The 24,769-nt window shown below is 46.4% G+C and overlaps 2 protein-coding genes across 3 annotated transcripts; one reads left to right on the top strand and one right to left on the bottom strand.

Moving 5' to 3' along the window:
• Nucleotides 1-332: 332 nt before the first annotated feature.
• Nucleotides 333-7,368, bottom strand: LOC138953223 (NPC intracellular cholesterol transporter 2 homolog a-like). Its single transcript, XM_070325021.1, has 4 exons — nucleotides 7,079-7,368; nucleotides 6,596-6,712; nucleotides 6,111-6,295; nucleotides 333-872 (listed from the first exon to the last, which is right to left on the bottom strand). The coding sequence occupies exons 1-4, from the start codon at nucleotides 7,179-7,181 to the stop codon at nucleotides 657-659; spliced, it is 621 nt and encodes a 206-aa protein (XP_070181122.1). The 5' UTR covers nucleotides 7,182-7,368; the 3' UTR covers nucleotides 333-656.
• A 2,813-nt stretch (nucleotides 7,369-10,181) lies between these two features.
• On the top strand, nucleotides 10,182-22,413 carry LOC138953338 (2-Hydroxyacid oxidase 1-like). Of its 2 annotated transcripts, none has more exons than XM_070325138.1 (8): nucleotides 10,182-10,714; nucleotides 11,164-11,315; nucleotides 13,742-13,997; nucleotides 15,810-15,988; nucleotides 16,924-17,015; nucleotides 18,375-18,533; nucleotides 18,926-18,995; nucleotides 19,736-19,995. In XM_070325138.1, exons 1-8 carry the CDS (start codon nucleotides 10,575-10,577, stop codon nucleotides 19,774-19,776), a joined length of 1,089 nt encoding a protein of 362 aa, XP_070181239.1. In that variant the 5' UTR covers nucleotides 10,182-10,574; the 3' UTR covers nucleotides 19,777-19,995. The 2 variants fall into 2 exon arrangements, with proteins under 2 accessions (XP_070181239.1, XP_070181238.1); XM_070325137.1 differs by lacking the exon at nucleotides 19,736-19,995 and adding an exon at nucleotides 20,436-22,413 and having other exon boundaries at nucleotides 10,184-10,714.
• The last annotated feature ends 2,356 nt before the right edge of the window (nucleotides 22,414-24,769 follow it).

Genomic DNA, 24,769 nt, shown 5'->3' with positions numbered 1-24,769 from the left:
TGTGACAAAGAGAAGCAGACGACAGGTGGACATGCCGAAAGGAACCATGTTGGTATTTTTGTCAACCGAGTCAAGATATAACCATTTGCGGATAAACGGCATGAGAGAGTGCCCTTTGTGTACCAAGCTGTACACAAGTGCTTTCTTGTTTTTATTTGTTATTTATTTATGAATCTGAACGTTGCCTATGATAATGTCATGATATACAGAAAAAAAACTGACACATGTTTAATTATGAGGTGGCGGATTTGTAGCTCTTTATTTTACATAAAAACCGACCAGCATACACACTCGCACGATATACCATGGCGTAAAAATGTCAAAACAGTTAGTGAGGATCTATGATTTATTATGTTTTCTACTATACAGTGAGTATAAGAACAAATGTAAAATACTTCAATGTAGAAAATGCACGAAACGAAAGTAATAGAACAAAAGAAAACTGAAAAGAAGCAAAACGTTTGTGAACATAAAAATCAATATTGGAAACAGGCAATTGCGCTTCTAAAACTGCACAACACAGTTTATTTGAACGGCGTAAGTTTTCAGCTTCAGGCAAACAGCATTTTACACTCATCACATACACAACGGAGATGGGGGGAAAAGCAAAGGAACAAAAAGCAGATGATGAACGATCTAACATCGGTTGGTACGCGTCACTGTACAACTCTAAAGGACGGTTGTTGTTGGTGTGTGTCTTGTTGGTGTGTGTCTTGCTGTACATCGTACGACGGTTTGGGCTCCACCACCACCGGCAACTTGATGCAGAAAATCACTTTGTTGTCTTCGTTGACGTCGTTGTTGTCGTTGTCTGTGACGTCATACTGGTCACTTGGCTTGTCCACCAGGGACCAGTGTACTTTGGCATGCATCTAAACAACAACAGAGGGAGGTAAGAAAATGAATGAAAGATGTTACTGTTAAATTCTTAAAGAACAGTAACATCACATACTTATTAACTGGTTCAATGCTAGACAGACAACAACAACAACAACAACAACAACAACAACAACATCAACAACCACCACCACCAACACAGTGGCAACCCAAACACCGAGACAGCTCAAGCTTATGGGTTTATGGGAGGTAACCAATAATACTGGAAACGATTCAGTGAAAAGTTGCTTCCCTTCCATCGATAGAATGAACGTCAAGGGTCTACGGGAAGTAACTGCTGCAATGTACAGATGTAATATGCAAAGAAAAGTTGCTTCCCTTTAATTTTGAATCTTTAAAAGCGCTGAATGAAAGTAGATATTCGGGCAGTTGGCTTTCTTTTCAGTCACTTGCTGGTCCTAAAATCGAAATGATTCAATAGAAAAAAAAGTAAACAAACTAGTACAACTACAACATAATAAAACAAACAACAACAACGAAAAACAAGTCGCGTAAGGCGAAAATACAACATTTAGTCAAGTAGCTGTCGAACTCACAGAATGAAACTGAACGCAATGCAACGCAGCAAGACCGTATACTCGTAGCATCGTCAGTCCACCGCGCACGGCAAAGGCAGTGAAATTGACAGGAAGAGCGGGGTAGTACTTGCGCTGAGAAGGATAGCACGCTTTTCTGTACCTCTCTTTGTTTTAACTTTCTGAGCGTGTTTTTAATCCAAACATATCATATCTATATGCTTTTGGAATCAGGAGCCGATAAGGAATAAGATGAAAGTGTTTCAAATTGATTTCAAAAATTTAATTTTGATAATAATTTTTATATATTTAATTTTCAGAGCTTGTTTTTAATCCGAATATAACATATTTATATGTTTTTGGAATCAGCAAATGATGGAGAATAAGATGAACGTAAATTTGGATCGTTTTAGAAAAACTATGCTTTTTACAATTTTCAGATTTTTAATGACCAAAGTCATAAATTAATTTTTAAGCCACCAAGCTGAAATGCAATACCGAAGTCCGGGCTTCGTCGAAGACTACTTGACCAAAATTTCAACCAATTTGGTTGAAAAATGAGAGCGTGACAGTGCCGCCTCAACTTTCACGAAAAGCCGGATATGACGTCATCAAAGACATTTATCAAAAAAAGGAAAAATATGTTCGGGGATATCATACCCAGGAACTCTCATGTCAAATTTCATAAAGATCGGTCCAGTAGTTTGGTCTGAATCGCTCTACACGCACGCACACACGCACACACACACATACACCACGACCCTCGTTTCGATTCCCCCTCGATGTTAAAACATTTAGTCAAAACTTGACTAAATGTAAAAAAGGCTGAATGTAAAAAGGAAACCAAATAGAAAATAAAGTTAAAAAACAAAGGAATACTGTACTTACCGATACAAGAACGAGACAAGACGGTACGAATTTTCGCTTAGGGAAGCTTCATCAGGAAAAACACGAACACAAAAGACAACAAGTCGCGTAAGGCGAAAGTACTACATTTAGTCAAGCTGTCGAACTCACGGAATGAAACTGAACGCACTGTATTATTTTCACCAAGACAGTACAGCTTCGTCAATCCCCGCGAGAAGGAAATCGCTCACCTCCCACGTGCAAAAGCAGTGATATGCACACGCCAGATTAGTGCGGTAGCCTATTGTGCTTAGCAGAAAAGCGCGCTTTTCTGTATTCGTGTTAACTTTCTGAACTTGTTTTGAATACAACCTATCATATCTATATGTTTTTGGAATCAAGAAACGATAAAGAATAAGATGAAATAATTTTTGAATCGATTTCTTAAATTTTAATCGTAAGACTAATTAATTTATGTTCGTTAATCGTGATCACATTTTAAGAGTAAACATAACATATGTATATATTTTTAGATTCAGAATGTCATGAAGAATACGATGCAATCAATTTTCAATCTGTTTGCGAAAAATCGATTTTAATGACAACTTTAATGAGCAAACTCATTAATTAATTTGTAATCCTCCAAGCTGAAATGCAATACCAAAGGGCGTCGTCGAAGATTACTTGACCAAAATTTTAACCAATTTGGTTTAAAAATGAGAGCGTGACAGTGCGGCCTCAACTTTCAGGAAAAGCCGGATATGACGTCATCAAAGACATTTATCAAAAAAATGAGAAAAAAAAGTCTGGGGATATCATACCCAGGAACTCCCACGTCAAATTTCATGAAGATCGGTCTAGTAGTTTTCCCTATATCGCTCTACACACACACACACACACACACACACACACACACACACACACACATACACCACACCCTCGTCTCGATTATCCCCTCTACGTTAAAACATTTTGTCAAAACTTGACTAAATGTAACAAAAAGCAGACGGAACGCGGAACGAACAAGGTTTGAAAGAAAATGGAGGGGAAACACGCAAAAAAGGGAAGGAACTCTAGGAACGGAAATGAATGAAAGGGGAGAGAAGTGGTTGGATGATGTCATGGGCACGGGCATACTATAAAAGTGATACACATTCATAAAAAAGGGGGGGAGGGAGGGAAAAAGAAAAAAAGAAAAAAAGGGGGGGGGAGGGAACAAACGAACACACGCACGCCACACGAACACACACATAAACACACACACACACACACACACACACACACACACACACACACACACACACACACACATTCACACACACGTACCGTAAATCCACAGTATGTTTGGGGAATACATGTAGATCACATGTTCGCGGCATTCAAACCGTCAGGTGTGGATGTGCCCAGGGATAATATGAAATCGGACTCTACTTGTTTTCTGTCTGTGGAGGTGCTGTACATTTGCCAGACACCTTTCACACGTGCATCCAGGGAGGTGTGGTTGCTGCTGTTGAAATGTTGGGCAACAGACCTACAGCGGCGATGCCGAATATCTGCCAGATGTTCTGTGAAGCGGGAAGAGAGGGTTCTTTCGGTCTCACCAATGTAGAGTACTTTGGGGCATTCGAGACAGGATATGGCATAGATGAGATTGCGGCTGGTGCAAGAGAACGTGCGTTTAATTTTGAAATCTTTTTTTATGAATGTGTATTACTTTTAGTCTAGTATCCCTGTGCCCATGACATCATTCAATCACTTCTCTCCCCTTTCATTCATTTCCGTTCCTAGAGTTCCTTCCCTTTTTTGTGTGGTTTCCCCTCCATTTTCTTTCAAACCTTGTTTGCCGTCCGTGTTGCGTCTGCTTTTTGTTGTCTTTTTATATTTAGTCAAGTTTTGACTAAATATTTTAACATCGAGGGGGAATCGAAACGAGGGTCGTGGTGTATGTGCGTGTGTCTGTGTGTCTGTGTGTCTGTGTGTGTGTGTGTGTGTGTGTAGAGCGATGCAGACTAAACTACTGGACCGATCTTTATGAAATTTGACATGAGAGTTCCTGGGTATGAAATCCCCGAACGTTTTTTACATTTTTTGGATAAATGTCTTTGATGACGTCATATCCGGCTTTTCGTGAAAGTTGAGGCGGCACTGTCACGCCCTCATTTTTCAACCAAATTGGTTGAAATTTTGGTCAAGTAATGTTCGACGAAGCCCGGACTTCGGTATTGCATTTCAGCTTGGTGGCTTAAAAATTAATTAATGACTTTGGTCATTAAAAATCTGAAAATTGTAAAAAAAAAAAAAAAATTATAAAACGATCCCAATTTACGTTTATCTTATTCTCCATCATTTGCTGATTCCAAAAACATATAAATATGTTATATTCGGATTAAAAACAAGCTCTGAAAATTAAATATTTAAAAATTATTATCAAAATTAAATTGTTGAAATCAATTTAAAAACACTTTCATCTTATTCCTTGTCGGTTCCTGATTCCAAAAACATATAGATATGATATGTTTGGATTAAAAACACGCTCAGAAAGTTAAAACAAAGAGAGGTACAGAAAAGCGTGCTATCCTTCTTAGCGCAACTACTACCCCGCTCTTCTTGTCAATTTCACTGCCTTTGCCATGAGCGGTGGACTGACGATGCTACGAGTATACGGTCTTGCTGAAAAATGGCATTGCGTTCAGTTTCATTCTGTGAGTTCGACAGCTACTTGACTAAATATTGTATTTTCGCCTTACGCGACTTGTTTGTTCTTGTTTTTCCTGATGAAGCTTCCCGTAAGCGAAAATTTGTACCGTCTTGTCTCGTTCTTGTATCGGTGAGTACAGTATTCCTTTGTTTTTTTAACTTTGTTCCTCTTACCACAGTCACTTCCTTGTTTAGAAATAGAAAATAGAAAAAAAGATGGAAAAAAGACTCCCACCGTTGCCTCGCACTTCGACAGAGAAGATACTCAAGAAAAAAGGGGAAACAGTCAAAGAAAAAAGGAAAATAAAATAAAAAGCAACAACAACAACAACAACAAACGTTATTTCAAATGGAAATCACTAATTGGTGTTCAATGTAATCCGACAAATAAAAAAGCCAGTCAGAGAAGTAGGGAAACAGGTGGAAAAGGCAAGAAACCTTTCAGTTCCTCATGGACATATTCAACTGAAGGGGGGGATTCACAAATTCTCGTACTAACAAAAACCTTATAGTCCGAACGGTTTTCATGTAATCACAGTTTTTAAAAGACACTCTGTTACATTTTCCTTTACCATGCAACTATACAGTCAACCAAATTACGCCTGTGAGTCTAACAACACTAACCCCCTTCCCCTAACAACCCTAACCCCCTTCCCCTAACAACCCTAACACCCTTCCCCTAACAACCCTAACCCCCTTCCCCTAACACACACACTAACCCCCTTCCGCTAACACACACACTCACACTCACGCAAACAAACAAACACACACACACACACACTCACGCACGCACGCACGCACGCACGCACGCACACACACACACACACACATACATACACACACACACACGCACACACACACACACATACTCACAATGAAATAAAACACAATAGACAAACCAACGAACAAAATAGATACAAAGCATCATCAAGTAACAAAAGCAAACAAAACCACTACTGTTCAGAGCAGTACATGTACTAACAAAGATGCTTTGGGGGGTGAGGGGGGGGGGGTCAGAACTCTCTCTCACAGTATAGACGTGAATTGATTGTGGAGTAGGCGGGGTGGAATGAAGTTATGGGGGGAGGGGGGGTGTGTAGGGAGGGATGTGGGGGGAGGGGGGCAATCTGAATGACAGTGTAAATATGCACTGACCTCGGAGTAGACGGGGTAGGTTGGCTTGAGGTCAAAGACGGTGTTGAAGGTGTAGTTGGTGTCGGCTTTGAGCGGGCAGTCCAGTCCCTTGTTGACACACGCGTTAGGGTTCTCGATGTCCAGCGGGATGAGCAGGCTCAACACCTCCACCTTCACCTCGGACCTCGCCTCCTTCGCGTCTTGTGCTGCCCACAACACGAAAACACATTATCATTTCTCCGTCTTTTGTCATGTCAATAACATATGTGAGCGTGTGTGTTAGGCATTCAATGATGTCAATAAGATATGTGAGCGTGTGTGTTAGGCATTCAATGATGTCAATAAGATATGTGAGGGTGTGTGTTAGGCATTCAATGATGTGGATCCAAACAGAATGAGTGTAAGGGCGAAATGCAATGTGCGAGTGTAGCCAGGTAGCAGTGAGTGTAAGGGCGAAATGCAATGTGCGAGTGTACCCAGGTAGCAGTGCATGCTGGGACACTGACCTGGCGTGAAGGAGATGTTGAGTTGATAAGTGTCGCCGACCACCAGTGTGGGGACTCCCGTGCTATTACACGTCCCGTTGAACTGCACGCCCTGCACCACCTGGGGCGACTTCAGGTCTGTAACATAGCGTGTTGTCATGGTATCAGGTATTTGATCATCTCGCTCACTCACTCACTCACTCACATACTCATTCACTCACTTAATCAACCAATCAATCAATCAACCAATCAATCAATCAATCAAAGGACAGACAGTCAGCCAGTAAATCCAGAAAGCGAACAGTCAGTGGGACAGTCAACCAAACAAAATCCTGACTAAATTAGTTTACCATTCAACCCCTTAACACGGCGCTCAACCAGCAGACCAGGCAACCAAGAAAGAAAGCAACTGATAAATCAATTCAGCCCAGCTCCAATCTAAAATAGGAGAATGGGCATTAGTCCCTGCAACAGAGACTGATGAGCCTGGCACTCTGGACTGACCACATCTCTCCGGGTCCTTGATCTCACAGTCCCCGGCAACCAAGACGTGCGTCACGGCGACACACACCAACACAAACATCGCTCCTTTCACTCTCATTCTCATTCTCCTCCAAAGACGAACGCGGTGAATGAAAACTTCAAAAAGAGAATAAAGAACGTGACGGAGATGACAGAATGCAGTGTAACTGTGGCCAAATACAAAGCGTGGCTAAAGATGACGGAAGGAAAATGCCGAGCCCTTAATGATTACAACTTGATGCAAATTGTATTCATTTGCCGTCACCCATGTCTTGTGACAATGACTCGCTTCTTTCGCCGGAGGCTCCACTGAACTGCAATGGAGTGATAGCGATTGTCGTCACCTCGTGTTGTCTCTCTCCAAGTCGCTGTGTTTAATCAGATGCACATTGATCAGTTGCACGGCGCAGGTTGAGCGTGGGGGGGGGGGGGGGGGGGGGCACGTATGCGACCCACTGATAACTTACACATTGTTCGTGTGATGTTAATTTTTTTTAAAAACTTGCGTATTTTTATGCGCGCATGTATATGTATGCACAAATAGAGACAGACAGACAGACAGACAGACAGACAGACAGACAGGCAGGCAGGCGGGAAGACATGTAGGCTGTGTCTGCCAGTCTGTCTGCTTGTGCAGGTGAGTACAGGGTGTTTAAAATGCTGACAATATTCCCTTCCACTTCTCCCTTTGGCAGCTTCAAGTAGTTGTAATAGCCGTCAATGCTGACAATATTCCCTTCCACTTCTCCCTTTGGCAGCTTCAAGTAGTTGTAATAGCCGTCAATGCTGACAATATTCCCTTCCACTTCTCCCTTTGGCAGCTTGCAATAGCCGTCAATGCAAAAAGCTCGTCATGGAAAAGAGCAGTAACCATGCCTTTTCTGAGCGGCTGAATATTATTGTTTTTGGCAGTTACCTCCCTTAGACAACATTTCTCTATTTGGGTGTTTTGTTTGTTAGTTTTTGTTTTTTTAAGAACATAGTTCAGCCTCCTACTGGAAGAAGTGTGCTCTCTTCAGTGCCAAAGATCAACTTTGTTCGAGGTTCTTTGCCACCTTTGTTTGGTGTTTGTTGGTTAATTGTTCCCAAGTTAAAATAGTTACATTTACACTTCAGTTTTGATTTCAAATTTATGGATGAACGCCCCTTCCTCAAGCCCAGGAAAACTCCAAGGATGACTTGGTCCGGCTCTGACATCATTATGCCATCTACCAGGACCCATGTGCTGGCATCATTATGCCATCTACCAGGACCCATGTGCTAGGATCAGTCTGCCAGGATCAGTCTGCCACTGAAGAGCCATCTGCCATCAACATGGCATCCTCCTCCACCTCCTTTTTCCTGGTCTTAACTTATCACCATTGACAACAACAACAACAACAACAACAACAACAACAACAAGAGGCTGGCGTATGATAGAGGTTCAGGTTGCTGTGTGCAGTTGTCCAGTGTGCAGTGAGTGCCATCCATCACATAACCTTCGCCTAAGGGACGATAAGTTTCCCGAGGCCACATTTTTGTCTCTACGTTTTCTCAGGTCAGACCTTTCCCGTTTTTACATTTAGTCAAGTTTTGATTTACATTTAGTCAAGTTTTGATTTACATTTAGTCAAGTTTTGATTTACATTTAGTCAAGTTTTCATTTACATTTAGTCAAGTTTTCATTTACATTTAGTCAAGTTCTGACAAGAAATGTTTTAACATTGAGGGGGAATCGAGACGAGGGTCGTGGTGTCTGTGTGTCTCTGTGTCTGTGTGTGTGTGTGTGTGTGTGTCTGTGTGTGTGTGTGTGTGTGTGTGTGTGTGTGTCTGTGTGTGTTTGTAGAGCGATTCAGACTAAACTACTGGACCGATCTTTATGAAATCTGACATGAGAGTTCCTGGGACTGATATCCCCGGACAATTTTGTTTTTTTCGATAAATGTCTTTGATGACGTCATATCCGGCTTTTTGTAAAAGTTGAGGCGGCACTGTCACACCCTCATTTTTCAATCAAATTGATTGAAATTTTGGCAAAGCAATCTTCCACGAAAGGCCGGACTTTGGTATTGCATTTCAGCTTGGTGGCTTAAAAAATAATTAATGAATTTGGTCATTAAAAATCGGAAACTTGTCATTAAATTTTTTTTCAAAACGATCCAAAATCAATTTTATCTTATTCTTCGTCATTTTCTGATTCCAAAAACATATACATATGTTATATTTGGACTACAAACAAGCTCTGAAAATTAAAAATATGAAAATTATGATTAAAATTAATTGTCCGAAATCGATTTAGAAACAGTTTCATCTATTCCTTGTCGGTCCCTCATTCCAAAAACATATAGATATGATATGTTTGGATTAAAAACAAACTTAGTACGCTAAAAAGAATAGAGATACAGAAAAGCGTGTTATCCTGCTCAGCGCGACCATTACCGCACTATTCTGGCTTGTCGATTTCACTGCCTTTGCCACGAGCGATGGACTGACGAAACTACGAGTATGCGGTCTTGGTGAAAAAATGCAGTGCGTTCAGTTTCATTCTGTGAGTTCGACAGCTTGACTAAATGTTGTTATTTCGCCTTACGCGACTTGTTTCTTTTTTTGTGTGCACAAATTCCTCAGTGTTATTTATCTATTTATTAAGGAGATTTTTATAGCGCATATTTAAAAGCACTATGCGCGTTACAATATCACTAGGTATAAGCACACGCAAACATACTGTGTGTGTTTACGACCTGCGCTCAAGCAAGCCAATGCCTCGACTGACTGATACCCGATCCTCTGGCGGAAAACACTTAGAGGAGGGGGCCCTATATTGGGCCTGTACCAATGCTGAGTCAAACCAAAAGTCAGTATGCTATTCTAAAGGAATAAAATTCTCGTTTTGATATTGATTTTAATGTACAAAACAGATCAGATGTACGGACACAATTCCAGCTGCTTTAAAGGGTCTTGATAAAGTTTGTTTTGGTTCAAGAAAAACAATCAACTGACAAATTCATATGAACTGCGCTAGTGTCCACTATAGGACCCCCCTCCCTCATGGGACTTGAGTCACGCGCCTGTGAGGTCGTGACCGTGCGGGTATTGTGCGGGCTGTCAGCTGGGGAACACATTCTCCAAGTATGTACTATGTAAGACACTTTGACACTTCTACGGTTCAAGGACACTGCTGAGTTATGCTGTTCACTGCTGTCTTGAGAACGCCGCCAGCCAGCGTCACAGCTGTCTTGAGAACGCCGCCAGCCAGCGTCACAGCTGTCTTGAGAACGCCGCCAGCCAGCGTCACAGCTGATTTGTTCGTCCCTCTTCATTCTATTGGCCCTAAGCATAAGCTGTGTTTGTGAATAAGACACGCACTTTAGTGCAGTATTGTGTGAGATAGGTTTTTGTACATATGACACGCACTTTAGTTCAGTGGTGTGTGTGAGACAGGTTTTTGTACATATGACACGCACTTTAGTATAGTGTTGTGTGAAACAGGTAAGTCGACATGGCCATGTCTCGCCTGGTGTGTGTGGGTGACTATGAACAGTACGCTGAACACAACCTGCCCAACGCCGTCAGACAATACTTCAACAGCGGGGCCAACTACGAACAAACCTATGCCGACAATGTGGCAGCATTTAAGAGGTAACTGAAAATTGTTCTACCTTGATTTTCTGTTGGGATCATTACTGACGTACAAAGGCGCAGCAGGTGTTACCCGTTATGCGTAATGAGTGTAAATAAGTGTAAAGACAAATATGTGAGCTACAGACAAACAGCGACACAATTATTGTATAGACTATGTCAGGTCAGGAATAAAAGCTGGTTCTTGTGTACGAAAGTGTAAGTTAGAGTGACTTGGAGAATGAGGAACTTGTGAGCTTGCGGCGATCATCCTTTTTGATGATGAAAGTTTTGATGATGCTTGTTATTCTCTCAGGTGCCAGGAGACTGCTTCCGTATAATTCACACTAACTCTATTACACATGCCTTATACATTTAGAGCGCTTTCTTCTCTTTGTCAGATCTTTGGTACTTCAGTTTTTTTTGTGCCAGTTAAAAGTTAAGCGATTCTTTGTCTTTCGGGTTTTCAGGTACAGGTTCCGCCCTCGCTACATGCGTGACATGTCGGAGCGTAATCTGACTACGTCACTGCTGGGTCATGACGTCACGAGTCCTATCGGCGTGTCGCCCATGTCCATGTGTCGTCTGGCTCACCCTGACGGCGAGGTGGCGCTGGCCAAAGGTGGCGTCGTCTTTCTTTCCTTTTTTTGTCAGTGTGTCCCTGACGTGTCTTTTCCTGTCTTTCTCTGTATAGTATGTAATCCCTGTGGAGCCAAGGCATCTATCCAAGTGTAAGTCGTGTCCCAGACCCTCTAGTCAGTATGCCTGGCTCGTTAGCCGTTATGGGGAGCCAAGGCCTCTATCCAAGTGTAAGTCGTGTCCCAGACCCTCTAGTCAGTATGCCTGGCTTGTTAGCCGTTATGTGGAGCCAAGGCATCTATCCAAGTGTAAGTCGTGTCCCAGACCCTCTAGTCAGTATGCCTGGCTCGTTAGCCGTTATGGGGAGCCAAGGCCTCTATCCAAGTGTTAGTCGTGTCCCAGACCCTCTAGTCAGTATGCCTGGCTCGTTAGCCGTTATGGGGAGCCAAGGCCTCTATCCAAGTGTAAGTCGTGTCCCAGACCCTCTAGTCAGTATGCCTGGCTCGTTAGCCGTTATGGGGAGCCAAGGCCTCTATCCAAGTGTTAGTCGTGTCCCAGACCCTCTAGTCAGTATGCCTGGCTTGTTAGCCGTTATGGGGAGCCAAGGCCTCTATCCAAGTGTAAGTCGTGTCCCAGACCTTCTAGTCAGTATGCCTGGCTCGTTAGCCGTTATGGGGAGCCAAGGCCTCTATCCAAGTGTTAGTCGTGTCCCAGACCCTCTTAGTCAGTATGCCTGGCTTGTTAGCCGTTATGGGGAGCCAAGGCCTCTATCCAAGTGTAAGTCGTGTCCCAGACCCTCTAGTCGGTATGCCTGGCTTGTTAGCCGTTATGGGGAGCCAAGGCCTCTATCCAAGTGTTAGTCGTGTCCCAGACCCTCTAGTCAGTATGCCTGGCTTGTTAGCCGTTATGGGGAGCCAAGGCCTCTATCCAAGTGTTAGTCGTGTCCCAGACCCTCTAGTCAGTATGCCTGGCTTGTTAGCCGTTATGGGGAGCCAAGGCCTCTATCCAAGTGTAAGTCGTGTCCCAGACCCTCTTAGTCAGTATGCCTGGCTTGTTAGCCGTTATGGGGAGCCAAGGCCTCTATCCAAGTGTAAGTCGTGTCCCAGACCCTCTAGTCAGTATGCCTGGCTCGTTAGCCGTTATGGGAAGCCAAGGCCTCTATCCAAGTGTTAGTCGTGTCACAGACCCTCTGTGTCAGTATGCCTGGCTTTTTAGCCGTCGTGGAGAGCCAAGACCTCTATCCAAGTGTTAATCGTGTCCCAGACCCTCTTACTCTGTATGCCTGGCTCGTTAGCCGTTATGGGGAGCCAAGGCCTCTATCCAAGTGTAAGTCGTGTCCCAGACTCTCTAGTCAGTATGCCTGGCTTGTTAGCCGTTATGTGGAGCCAAGGCCTCTATCCAAGTGTTAGTCGTGTCCCAGACCCTCTGTGTCAGTATGCCTGGCCTGTTAGCCGTTATGGGGAACCAAGGCCTCTATTCAAGTGAAAGTCGTGTCCCAGACCGTCTGTGTCAGTATCCCTGGCTTGTTAGCCGTTATGGGGAGCCAAGGCCTCTATCCAAGTGTTAGTCGTGTCCCAGACCCTCTGTGTCAGTATGCCTGGCTTGTTAGCCGTTATGGGGAGCCAAGGCTTCTATTCAAGTGTTAGTCGTGTCCCAGACCCTCTGTTTCAGTATGCCTGGCTTGTTAGCCGTTATGGGGAGCCAAGGCCTCTATCCAAGTGTTAGTCATGTCCCAGACCCTCTGTGTCAGTATGCCTGGCTTGTTAGCCGTTATGGGGAGCCAAGGCTTCTATTCAAGTGTTAGTCGTGTCCCAGACCCTCTGTGTCAGTATGCCTGTCTTGTTAGCCGTTATTGGGAGCCAAGGCCTCTATCCAAGTGTTAGTCATGTCCCAGACCCTCTGTGTCAGTATGCCTGGCTTGTTAGCCGTTATGGGGAGCCAAGGCCTCTATCCAAGTGTTAGTCATGTCCCAGACCCTCTGTGTCAGTATGCCTGGCTTGTTAGCCGTTATGGGGAGCCAAGGCCTCTATCCAAGTGTTAGTCATGTCCCAGACCCTCTGTGTCAGTATGCCTGGCTTGTTAGCCGTTATGGGGAGCCAAGGCTCGATCTATCCAAGTGTTAGTCATGTCCCAGACCCTCTGTGTCAGTATGCCTGGCTTGTTAGCCGTCGTGGAGAGCCAAGGCCTCTATCCAAATGTCAGTCGTGTCGTCGTGGAGAGGAGAGCCAAGGCCTCTATCCAAGTGTTAGTCGTGTCGTCACGGAGACCGGTGTAACACCCCGTTCTGACCCCCACCTGGAAGTGTTCTCAGGGGTAAACCTAACTGCCCCCCCCCTCCCCCTCCCGGGACCATTTGGTGTCAAAAGTGTGTGTCCCGGGGGACAGTTTCGGGCACCACGTGAAAGTGCCAATACGTGTAAAATCGTTGCTTTTCGACGTCACATATCGTCTTTCTGTTGATGTCCACAGCTTGTGAGAGTGAGGGGTCGTGTTTCTGCCTGTCCATGGCGGCCACCAGCAGCGTGGAGGAAGTAGGTCAGGCCGCCCCGGGCTGCACGCGCTGGTTCCAGGTGCACGTGCTTAAGGACCGTGACATGATGCGGCGCATGGTGCAGCGCGCGCAGCGTGCAGGATTCACCGCCCTCGTGCTCACCGTGGACTGCGCCGTGCACGGCAAGCGATACAAGGACCTCAGGAACCAGTTCTCGCTGCCCCCTCACCTCAAGTCAGTCACCAACAACCCCCCCCCCCCCCATCACACTGTCTGATTGCATTGTACTGATTTTGAATGTGAAAAAAAGGTTTAGATTACTCCCGTGTGCGATACAAAATCTTGATGAACCAGTCCCCCCCCCCCCCCCCCCCATCCCCTCACCTCAAGTTCATCACACCTCCTACAACACTGTTTGATTATCTTTTTAAAGTGTTTACCAATGTCAAAGACCGAGCTCCTCGTCACTTTCTCTTTGCCACTGCAATATTGCCTGGTGAACACAGTATAATCACCCCCCGCGGGTTAGGGGGAAGAATTTACGATTCTCCCCAGCATGTCGTAAGAGGCGACTAACGGATTCTGTTTCTCCTTTTTCCCTTGTTAAGTGTTTCTTGTATAGAATATAGTCAATGTTTGTAAAGATTTTAGTCAAGCAGTATGTAAGAAATGTTAAGTCCTTTGTACTGGAAACTTGCATTCTCCCAGTAAGGTCATATATTGTACTACGTTGCAAGCCCCTGGAGCAATTTTTTGATTAGTGCTTTTGTGAACAAGAAACAATTAACAAATGGCTCTATCCCATCCCCCCCTCCCCCTTTCCCCGTCGCGATATAACCTTGAACGGTTGAAAACGACGCTAAACACCAAATAAAGAAAGAAAGAAAGAAAGAAGAGTATAATCTACTGAGAGTTCCACATTTTGCTCGTTAACCTAGGGTTTGAAGGAGTACCAGCTTAAGCCTGCAGTTGTCTTATTAGTTGAAGGAGTACCAGCTTAAGCCTGCAGTTGTCTTATTAGTATAACGACAAACAGATCCTGTTATTTTAAGGTCTACATTCAACAGCGAAGAGCACACTGAATCTATATGTATATACAAGGAACATTGTAACTTTTCAATGGGAGGTTAAACTTTTTATTCAGTTTGTATATGAATGGTGCAGCTTGTCAGAATAAGAAATGAATGTCTTGAATTATTCTAATGGTTAATTTCACAAAAATGTATGTTTCTCCCGTGGTTTGAGGCAAAGACTGACACTGGTACTGTCGACAGACTGTCCAACACTGACACTGGTACTGTCGACAGACTGTCCAACACTGACACTGGTACTGTCGACAGACTGTCCTACACTGACACTGGTACTGTCGACAGACTGTCCAACACTGACACTGGTACTGTCGACAGACTGTCCTACATTGACACTGGTACTGTCGACAGACTGTCCAACACTGACACTGGTACTGTCGACAGACTGTCCAACACTGACACTGGTACTGTCGACAGACTGTCCAACACTGACACTGGTACTGTCGACAGACTGTCCAACACTGACACTGGTACTGTCGACAGACTGTCCTACACTGACACTGGTACTGTCGACAGACTGTCACGTCCAACACTGACACTGGTACTGTCGACAGACTGTCCAACACTGACACTGGGACTGTCGACAGACTGTCCAACACTGACACTGGTACTGTCGACAGACTGTCCAACACTGACACTGGTACTGTCGACAGACTGTCCAACACTGACACTGGTACTGTCGACAGACTGTCCTACACTGACACTGGTACTGTCGACAGACTGTCACGTCCAACACTGACACTGGTACTGTCGACAGACTGTCCAACACTGACACTGGGACTGTCGACAGACTGTCCAACAAGGCTGACACGGGTACTGTCGACAGACTGTCCAACACTGACACTGGTACTGTCGACAGACTGTCCAACACTGACACTGGTACTGTCGACAGACTGTCCTACACTGACACTGGTACTGTCGACAGACTGTCCAACACTGACACTGGTACTGTCGACAGACTGTCCAACTTCGAGGAAGAGTTGAAGCGCGCCAAGAGTGTCGTGGCCACCGGACAGTCCAAGGAGGAGTGGGGTCGCTTTGTCAATCAAGCCTTCAGCCCCGCCCACACCTGGCAAGACATCCAATGGCTCAAGTCTGTCTCTCACCTTCCGGTTGTGGCCAAAGGAGTTGTGACAGGTAACGATTACTTGATAAAGTTTAAAAACTTTCATGATCATGTTATTTGATTATTTTTGTTTTATATATAGCTACGTGCCGACTGCTGCCTGGAGACTGGTGGCAAATCTGATATCGCAATTTCCACCCATTGTTTCGGACTCGTCCAGGTGAGAGAAGGTATCTCTGGTGACTTGTGGCTGTTTCCACTGTTGAACTGCAAAGTGCTGTTTCAGCCTGCCTCTAGGTATATCCCGTCCCGTGTAAACAGCGATGAAGGTCACCACCAGGAACCTGGCCTTGACATGTTTGACCTTGACATATGAAGACCAACATGAGTTGACATTACGACCATCTGGTAGATCAGGCATGTTTATGTCCATTGACGCGTACTGCATTACGAGGTGAATTCACGGGAAGGTTTGAGGCGCGTTGTATTGTGAACGTAACCATGTCTTTCGGTTTGATCCATTTACGTTGAGTGCCTTGTGAATAGCGATAAGGTTGACCACCTAGAACCTGGCCTCGACCTGTGCTGATTTACCTGATGGTCTTCACGTGACAGTAATCATTTCACCGTTAACGTTCAGTGCCTTGTGTGTGCGTTGCAGCGTGGGACGCGGTGTTGTGACAGTAATCATTTCACCGTTAACGTTGAGTGCCTTGTGTGTTCGATGCAGCGTGGGACGCGGTGTTGTGACAGTAATCATTTCACCGTTAACGTTGAGTGCCTTGTGTGTTCGATGCAGCGTGGGACGCGGTGTTGTGACAGTAATCATTTCACCGTTAACGTTGAGTGCCTTGTGTGTGCGATGCAGCGTGGGACGCGGTGTTGTGACAGTAATCATTTCACCGTTAACGTTGAGTGCCTTGTGTGTTCGATGCAGCGTGGGACGCGGTGTTGTGACAGTAATCATTTCACCGTTAACGTTGAGTGCCTTGTGTGTGCGTTGCAGCGTGGGACGCGTTGGAGGCGGTGCAGCACGGGGCGGACGCTGTGTGGGTCTCCAACCATGGCGGCCGCGAGTTGGATTGTCTGCCCGCCACCGTGAGTAATTGCCTCCCTTGGGCTTTATTGTCATTGTGTGACGGGTATTCACAGTAAGGCAGTGTTAGTTTGAGCTGATATAGGGAGTTCAGATACAGTTTGACTGTTACGAGTTACTGGGATGACCGGGTCAAGCAAGCTGTACTGACCTTAATGTTCATCTTGAAATGACCTCAACAGGGACAGGTGACGACTGCTGCTGGTGACTGCTGGCAGTGCTGGCTATCTTGAGTGTTAATGCCGCTACTATATTATTATGTGAGGTGTGTCAATGTGTGTGACAGCGTGTCTGTGTGACGTGTCTCTGACAGATTGACGCGCTAACTGAGGTGTGCCAGTCAGTGTGTGTGACGGCGTGTCTGTGTGTCTCCGTCTGACAGATTGACGCGCTAACTGAGGTGTGCCACGGTCAGTGTGTGTGACGGCGTGTCTGTGTGTCTCTCTGACAGATTGACGCGCTAACTGAGGTGTGCCAGTGTGTGTGACGGCGTGTCTGTGTGTCTCCGTCTGACAGATTGACGCGCTAACTGAGGTGTGCCAGTCATTGTGTGTGACGGCGTGTCTGTGTGTCTCTGACAGATTGACGCGCTAACTGAGGTGTGCCAGTCAGTGTGTGTGACGGCGTGTCTGTGTGTCTCTGACAGATTGACGCGCTAACTGAGGTGTGCCAGTCAGTGTGTGTGACGGCGTGTCTGTGTGTCTCTGACAGATTGACGCGCTAACTGAGGTGTGCCAGTCAGTGTGTGTGACAGCGTGTCTGTGTGTCTCTGACAGATTGACGCGCTAACTGAGGTGTGCCAGTCAGTGTGTGTGACGGCGTGTCTATGTGTCTCTGACAGATTGACGCGCTAACTGAGGTGTGCCAGTCAGTGTATGTGACGGCGTGTCTGTGTGTCTCTGACAGATTGACGCGCTAACTGAGGTGTGCCAGTCAGTGTGTGTGACGGCGTGTCTGTGTGTCTCTGACAGATTGACGCGCTAACTGAGGTGTGCCAGTCAGTGTGTGTGACGGCGTGTCTATGTGTCTCTGACAGATTGACGCGCTAACTGAGGTGTGCCAGTCAGTGTGTGTGACGGCGTGTCTCTGTGTCTCTGACAGATTGACGCGCTAACTGAGGTGTGCCAGTCAGTGTGTGTGACGGCGTGTCTGTGTGTCTCTGACAGATTGACGCGCTAACTGAGGTGTGCCAGTCAGTGTGTGTGACGGCGTGTCTGTGTATCTCTGACAGATTGACGCGCTAACTGAGGTGTGCCAGTCAGTGTGTGTGACGGCGTGTCTATGTGTCTCTGACAGATTGACGCGCTAACTGAGGTGTGCCAGTCAGTGTGTGTGACAGCGTGTCTGTGTGTCTCTGACAGATTGACGCGCTAACTGAGGTGTGCCAGGCAGTGGGGGACAAGACGGAAGTCTACCTGGATGGAGGAGTGCGCAGCGGCCTTGACATTCTGAAGGCCCTGTCACGTGGTGCACGTGCTGTCTATTGTGGTCGTCCTGCCCTCTGGGGGCTGGCCAAGGACGTGAGTGGCTGTCTTGTTGGTGATGTCTTTAACGTTCGGAAGTCTTGTTCGCTTTGGAGGTTACAAATGTTGTCTGTGGTAGTTCTTCCGGAGTGTCTTTAATGGTTAAAAGCGTTGTTGTCTGTGCTGGTTACAACTGTGTTCATTGTCTGGGGTAGTTAGATAAGCGTGTTTAAGGTTTGGTGTCTGTGGTTTTTCAGATCTTAGTGTCACATCTGCTACACCTTAGAGATTGTGTAGCAAGACAAGCTGTACACAATGTGCAAGATTTTGCGTGTGCTGTATTTCCCTGTACCTACTGTGTACGGTCGTAAATGTGTGTGTGTGTGTGTGTGTGTGTGTGTGTGTGTGTGTGTTTGTGTGTGTGTGTGTGTGTGTGTGTGTGTGTGCAGGGAGAGGCAGGAACAAGTGATGTGTTACAGATCCTGAAGGAGGAGCTGAGTGTTGGGATGGCTCTGGCAGGTCAGTAAGGCAACGCGACACTCCACTGATTAAGCTACTTGAGCAGCACGGCCAGTGTTTGCTTCATCCTGTGATAACTATGCACTTTAGCCCTGACAGTCCAGGAGTGTTAAGGAGTATCAAGGAGTATCAAGGAGTATTAAGGAGTCCCGACTTGACGTGCTCATTGCCCACATGCACTTGGCTGTTTTTCTTTACCCCTGCATATCAAACATATTCTTGTAGAGATATATCTGAACAGCGTGTGGCCTGAGATTGTGTGGTGCATTAGTCAGCTTCACTGAAAGGCACTTTCGACCGTGCTACCACTTGTGGTCTAGAAATACGTACCATGTGTGATGGGGTGAAGTAGTGAGAACAAGGGGTGCTAGGTCAGGAAGCATTCACATAGAAACGCCAAGTCAGGGGTTGTAGTAACGTGACTTTATTTTAACGATACCAGAAGTCAGTGTGCACAAAACGATCAAACAGTGGATCTCACAACAACACACGTCCACTCTCTCTCGCGTCTTTCACAGTTCTCTCAGTTCTCTCTTACACCCTAGCATGTAGCCTACATGCATAATCAAACTTTAGCTAGAGTCACAAACATCCAATCAAAATCCTAGTAACTAATAGCAACACAACATTCTAAAATAATAAGCCATTCCATTGGTTAAAGACAAGAAGAAGAAGGGGGGGGGTAAGGGATTAAGACCTTCCAACCGCAGCTGACACGCTTCTCCGTATTAAATTCAAAGGAATTCACACCTACTTGAAAACCACTGCTACATGTAGCTAGCCGAGGAATACAGAGACAGACAGGCCGCCATATGACGTAACAACTCCTGCAAGATCTACCGGTGACTGGACATGTGCATCTCAACATTTAACTTTTAACAGATAATGGCATTACACAAAACATAAAGCGATCGGCAACATGAACTACAAACACTAGACTGGACAATGTCAAAACTTTACTCTATAATTGGTGACTGGTCACCCTGTCACACATGTACACTTACTATTATCATTATCATAATTATTATTATTTTGATTGAAGTTTTGAAGCAGTGTAAGTTGGTGTGTGTACATGTTTTGACAGTGTGTTGGTGTGTGTACATGTTTTGACAGTGTGTGTTGGTGTGTGTACATGTTTTGACAGTGTGTTGGTGTGTGTACATGTTTTGACAGTGTGTGTTGGTGTGTGCACATGTTTTGACAGTGTGTTGGTGTGTGTACATGTTTTGACAGTGTGTGTTGGTGTGTGTACATGTTTTGACAGTGTGTGTTGGTGTGTGTACATGTTTTGACAGTGTGTGTTGGTGTGTGTACATGTTTTGACAGTGTGTGTTGGTGTGTGTACATGTTTTGACAGTGTGTGTTGGTGTGTGTACATGTTTTGACAGTGTGTGTTGGTGTGTGTACATGTTTTGACAGTGTGTGTTGGTGTGTGCACAGGGGTGAAGGACGTGCAGCACGTGCCAACAGAGCTGGTGGTGCATCAGTCCTTCTACTCCGCCCTCTGACCTCTGTGCTTCATCTTTGGCCTTGTACATCTGCCTGCTTCCCCTTTGACCTCGTACACCTGCCTCCTGCCTGTTCACCTTTGACCTCGTACATCTGCCTGTTCATCTTTGACCTTGTACACCTGCCTGCTTTACCTTTGACCTCGTACACCTGCCTGCTGCACCGTTGACTCCAGAATGACCGGTGCCGCAGTGAGTGACACGGCTTTGACACAGTGCAGCTCGCCTGCTGCAGTCAGTCGGATCACCCCTCACGGCCAGTCAGTCTGGCTGGTGTCACAACAGGGTTGGCTTGACACAGTGTTGTAGTGTGGTCTTCAGTCTCCTGCAGTCAGTCTGGCTGGTGTCACAACAGGGTTGGTCTGACTCAGTGCTGTAGTGTAGATAGTCTTCAGTCTCCTGCAGTCAGTCTGGCTGGTGTCACAACAGGATTGGTCTGACTCAGTGCTGAAGTGTAGATAGTCTTCAGTCTCTTGCAGTCAGTCTGGCTGGTGTCACAACAGGGTTGGCCTGACTCAGTGCTGTAGACAATTTCTGGCGCCACAGTACTTCTATGTACAACCCTACCTGCCTAGTCTAGATTGTAAAATAGCCCGCCACGCATGCTACAGTCTAGTAATAGGACCTATGTAAAGGCTACACAGCCTACCACATAGTAAACTTCAAGTTCAAGTTCAAGTTCAAGTAGTGTAGATAGTCTTCAGTCTCCTGCAGTCAGTCTGGCTGGTGTCACAACAGGGTTGCCTGACTCAGTGCTGGAGTGTAGATAGTCTTCAGTCTCCTGCTGTCAGTCTGGCTGGTGTCACAACAGGGTTAGCCTGACTCAGTGCTGGAGTGTAGTTAGTCTTCAGTCTCCTGCAGTCAGTCTGGCTGGTGTCACAACTGGGTTGGTCTGACTCAGTGCTGTAGTGTAGATAGTCTTCAGTCTCCTGCAGTCAGTCTGGCTGGTGTCACAACTGGGTTGGTCTGACTCAGTGCTGTAGTGTAGATAGTCTTCAGTCTCCTGCTGTCAGTCTGGCTGGTGTCACAACAGGGTTGGCCTGAGTCAGTGCTGGAGTGTAGATAGTCTTCTGTCTACGGCTGTCAGTCTGGCTGGTGTCACAACAGAGTTGGCCTGACTCAGTGCTGGAGTGTAGATAGTCTTCAGTCTCCTGCAGTCAGTCTGGCTGGTGTCATAACAGGGTTGGTCTGACTCAGTGCTGAAGTGTAGATAGTCTTCAGTCTCCTGCAGTCAGTCTGGCTGGTGTCACAACAGGGTTGGTCTGACTCAGTGCTGGAGTGTAGATAGTCTTCAGTCTCCTGCAGTCAGTCTGGCTGGTGTCACAACAGGGTTGGTCTGACTCAGTGCTGTAGTGTAGATAGTCTTCAGTCTCCTGCAGTCAGTCTGGCTGGTGTCATAACAGGGTTGGCCTGACACAGTGTTGTAGTGTAGTCTTCAGACTCCTGCAGTCAGTCTGGCTGGTGTCACAACAGGGTTGGTCTGACTCAGTGCTGTAGTGTAGATAGTCTTCAGTCTCCTGCAGTCAGTCTGGCTGGTGTCACAACAGGGTTGGTCTGACTCAGTGCTGAAGTGTAGATAGTCTTCAGTCTCCTGCAGTCAGTCTGGCTGGTGTCACAACAGGGTTGGTCTGACTCAGTGCTGTAGTGTAGATAGTCTTCAGTCTCCTGTAGTCAGTCTGGCTGGTGTCACAACAGGGTTGGTCTGACTCAGTGCTGTAGTGTAGATAGTCTTCAGTCTCCTGCTGTCAGTCTGGCTGGTGTCACAACAGGGTTGGTCTGACTCAGTGCTGTAGTGTAGATAGTCTTCAGTCTCCTGCAGTCAGTCTGGCTGGTGTCACAACAGGGTTGGTCTGACTCAGTGCTGTAGTGTAGATAGTCTTCAGTCTCCTGTAGTCAGTCTGGCTGGTGTCACAACAGGGTTGGTCTGACTCAGTGCTGTAGGGTAGATAGTCTTCAGTCTCCTGTAGTCAGTCTGGCTGGTGTCACAACAGGGTTAGCCTGACTCAGTGCTGTAGTGTAGATAGTCTTCAGTCTCTTGCAGTCAGTCTGGCTGGTGTCACAACTGGGTTGGTCTGACTCAGTGCTGTAGTGTAGATAGTCTTCAGTCTCCTGTAGTCAGTCTGGCTGGTGTCACAACAGGGTTGGCTTGACACAGTGCTGTAGTGTAGTTAGTCTTCAGTCTCCTGCAGTTAGTCTGGCTGGTGTCACAACAGGGTTGGCTTGACACAGTGCTGTAGTGTAGTTAGTCTTCAGTCTCCTGCAGTCAGTCTGGCTGGTGTCACAACATGGTTGCCTGACTCAGTGCTGGAGTGTAGATAGTCTTCAGTCTCCTGCTGTCAGTCTGGCTGGTGTCACAACAGGGTTGGCCTGACTCAGTGCTGTAGTGTAGATAGTCTTCAGTCTCCTGCTGTCAGTCTGGCTGGTGTCACAACAGGGTTAGCCTGACTCAGTGCTGGAGTGTAGTTAGTCTTCAGTCTCCTGCAGTCAGTCTGGCTGGTGTCACAACTGGGTTGGTCTGACTCAGTGCTGTAGTGTAGATAGTCTTCAGTCTCCTGCAGTCAGTCTGGCTGGTGTCACAACTGGGTTGGTCTGACTCAGTGCTGTAGTGTAGATAGTCTTCAGGCTCCTGCTGTCAGTCTGGCTGGTGTCACAACAGGGTTAGCCTGACTCAGTGCTGGAGTGTAGTTAGTCTTCAGTCTCCTGCAGTCAGTCTGGCTGGTGTCACAACTGGGTTGGTCTGACTCAGTGCTGTAGTGTAGATAGTCTTCAGTCTCCTGCAGTCAGTCTGGCTGGTGTCACAACTGGGTTGGTCTGACTCAGTGCTGTAGTGTAGATAGTCTTCAGTCTCCTGCAGTCAGTCTGGCTGGTGTCACAACAGGGTTGGTCTGACTCAGTGCTGGAGTGTAGATAGTCTTCAGTCTCCTGCAGTCAGTCTGGCTGGTGTCACAACAGGGTTGGTCTGACTCAGTGCTGTAGTGTAGATAGTCTTCAGTCTCCTGCAGTCAGTCTGGCTGGTGTCATAACAGGGTTGGCCTGACACAGTGTTGTAGTGTAGTCTTCAGACTCCTGCAGTCAGTCTGGCTGGTGTCACAACAGGGTTGGTCTGACTCAGTGCTGAAGTGTAGATAGTCTTCAGTCTCCTGCAGTCAGTCTGGCTGGTGTCACAACAGGGTTGGTCTGACTCAGTGCTGAAGTGTAGATAGTCTTCAGTCTCCTGCAGTCAGTCTGGCTGGTGTCACAACAGGGTTGGTCTGACTCAGTGCTGTAGTGTAGATAGTCTTCAGTCTCCTGCAGTCAGTCTGGCTGGTGTCACAACTGGGTTGGTCTGACTCAGTGCTGTAGTGTAGATAGTCTTCAGTCTCTTGCAGTCAGTCTGGCTGGTGTCACAACAGGGTTGGCCTGACTCAGTGCTGTAGTGTAGTTAGTCTTCAGTCTCCTGCAGTTAGTCTGGCTGGTGTCACAACAGGGTTGGCTTGACACAGTGCTGTAGTGTAGTTAGTCTTCAGTCTCCTGCAGTCAGTCTGGCTGGTGTCACAACAGGGTTGCCTGACTCAGTGCTGGAGTGTAGATAGTCTTCAGTCTCCTGCTGTCAGTCTGGCTGGTGTCACAACAGGGTTGGCCTGACTCAGTGCTGTAGTGTAGATAGTCTTCAGTCTCCTGCTGTCAGTCTGGCTGGTGTCACAACAGGGTTAGCCTGACTCAGTGCTGGAGTGTAGTTAGTCTTCAGTCTCCTGCAGTCAGTCTGGCTGGTGTCACAACTGGGTTGGTCTGACTCAGTGCTGTAGTGTAGATAGTCTTCAGTCTCCTGCAGTCAGTCTGGCTGGTGTCACAACTGGGTTGGTCTGACTCAGTGCTGTAGTGTAGATAGTCTTCAGTCTCCTGCTGTCAGTCTGGCTGGTGTCACAACAGGGTTAGCCTGACTCAGTGCTGGAGTGTAGTTAGTCTTCAGTCTCCTGCAGTCAGTCTGGCTGGTGTCACAACTGGGTTGGTCTGACTCAGTGCTGTAGTGTAGATAGTCTTCAGTCTCCTGCTGTCAGTCTGGCTGGTGTCACAACAGGGTTGGCCTGAGTCAGTGCTGGAGTGTAGATAGTCTTCAGTCTCCTGCTGTCACAACAGGGTTGGTCTGACTCAGTGCTGAAGTGTAGATAGTCTTCAGTCTCCTGCAGTCAGTCTGGCTGGTGTCACAACAGGGTTGGTCTGACTCAGTGCTGAAGTGTAGATAGTCTTCAGTCTCCTGCAGTCAGTCTGGCTGGTGTCGTAACAGGG

The sequence above is a fragment of the Littorina saxatilis genome, linkage group LG17 (genome assembly GCF_037325665.1).
Source record: "Littorina saxatilis isolate snail1 linkage group LG17, US_GU_Lsax_2.0, whole genome shotgun sequence".
NCBI lineage: Eukaryota > Metazoa > Mollusca > Gastropoda > Littorinimorpha > Littorinidae > Littorina > Littorina saxatilis.
Note: the sequence above shows the minus strand (reverse complement) of the source record. Positions and strands in the feature narration are given on the sequence as shown.

Coding starts and splice junctions, on each gene's coding strand:
- LOC138953223 (XM_070325021.1), bottom strand. CDS start 7,181: ATGAGAATGAGAGTGAAAGGAGCGATGTTTGTGTTGGTGTGTGTCGCC. Junction 6,713..7,078: donor CAAGGACCCGGAGAGATGTG/GTCAGTCCAGAG, acceptor GCTATGTTACAG/ACCTGAAGTCGCCCCAGGTG. Junction 873..6,110: donor CCTACCCCGTCTACTCCGAG/GTCAGTGCATAT, acceptor GTTGTTGTTTAG/ATGCATGCCAAAGTACACTG.
- LOC138953338 (XM_070325137.1), top strand. CDS start 10,575: ATGGCCATGTCTCGCCTGGTGTGTGTGGGTGACTATGAACAGTACGCT. Junction 11,316..13,741: donor CGAGGTGGCGCTGGCCAAAG/GTGGCGTCGTCT, acceptor TGATGTCCACAG/CTTGTGAGAGTGAGGGGTCG. Junction 13,998..15,809: donor TCGCTGCCCCCTCACCTCAA/GTCAGTCACCAA, acceptor TACTGTCGACAG/ACTGTCCAACTTCGAGGAAG.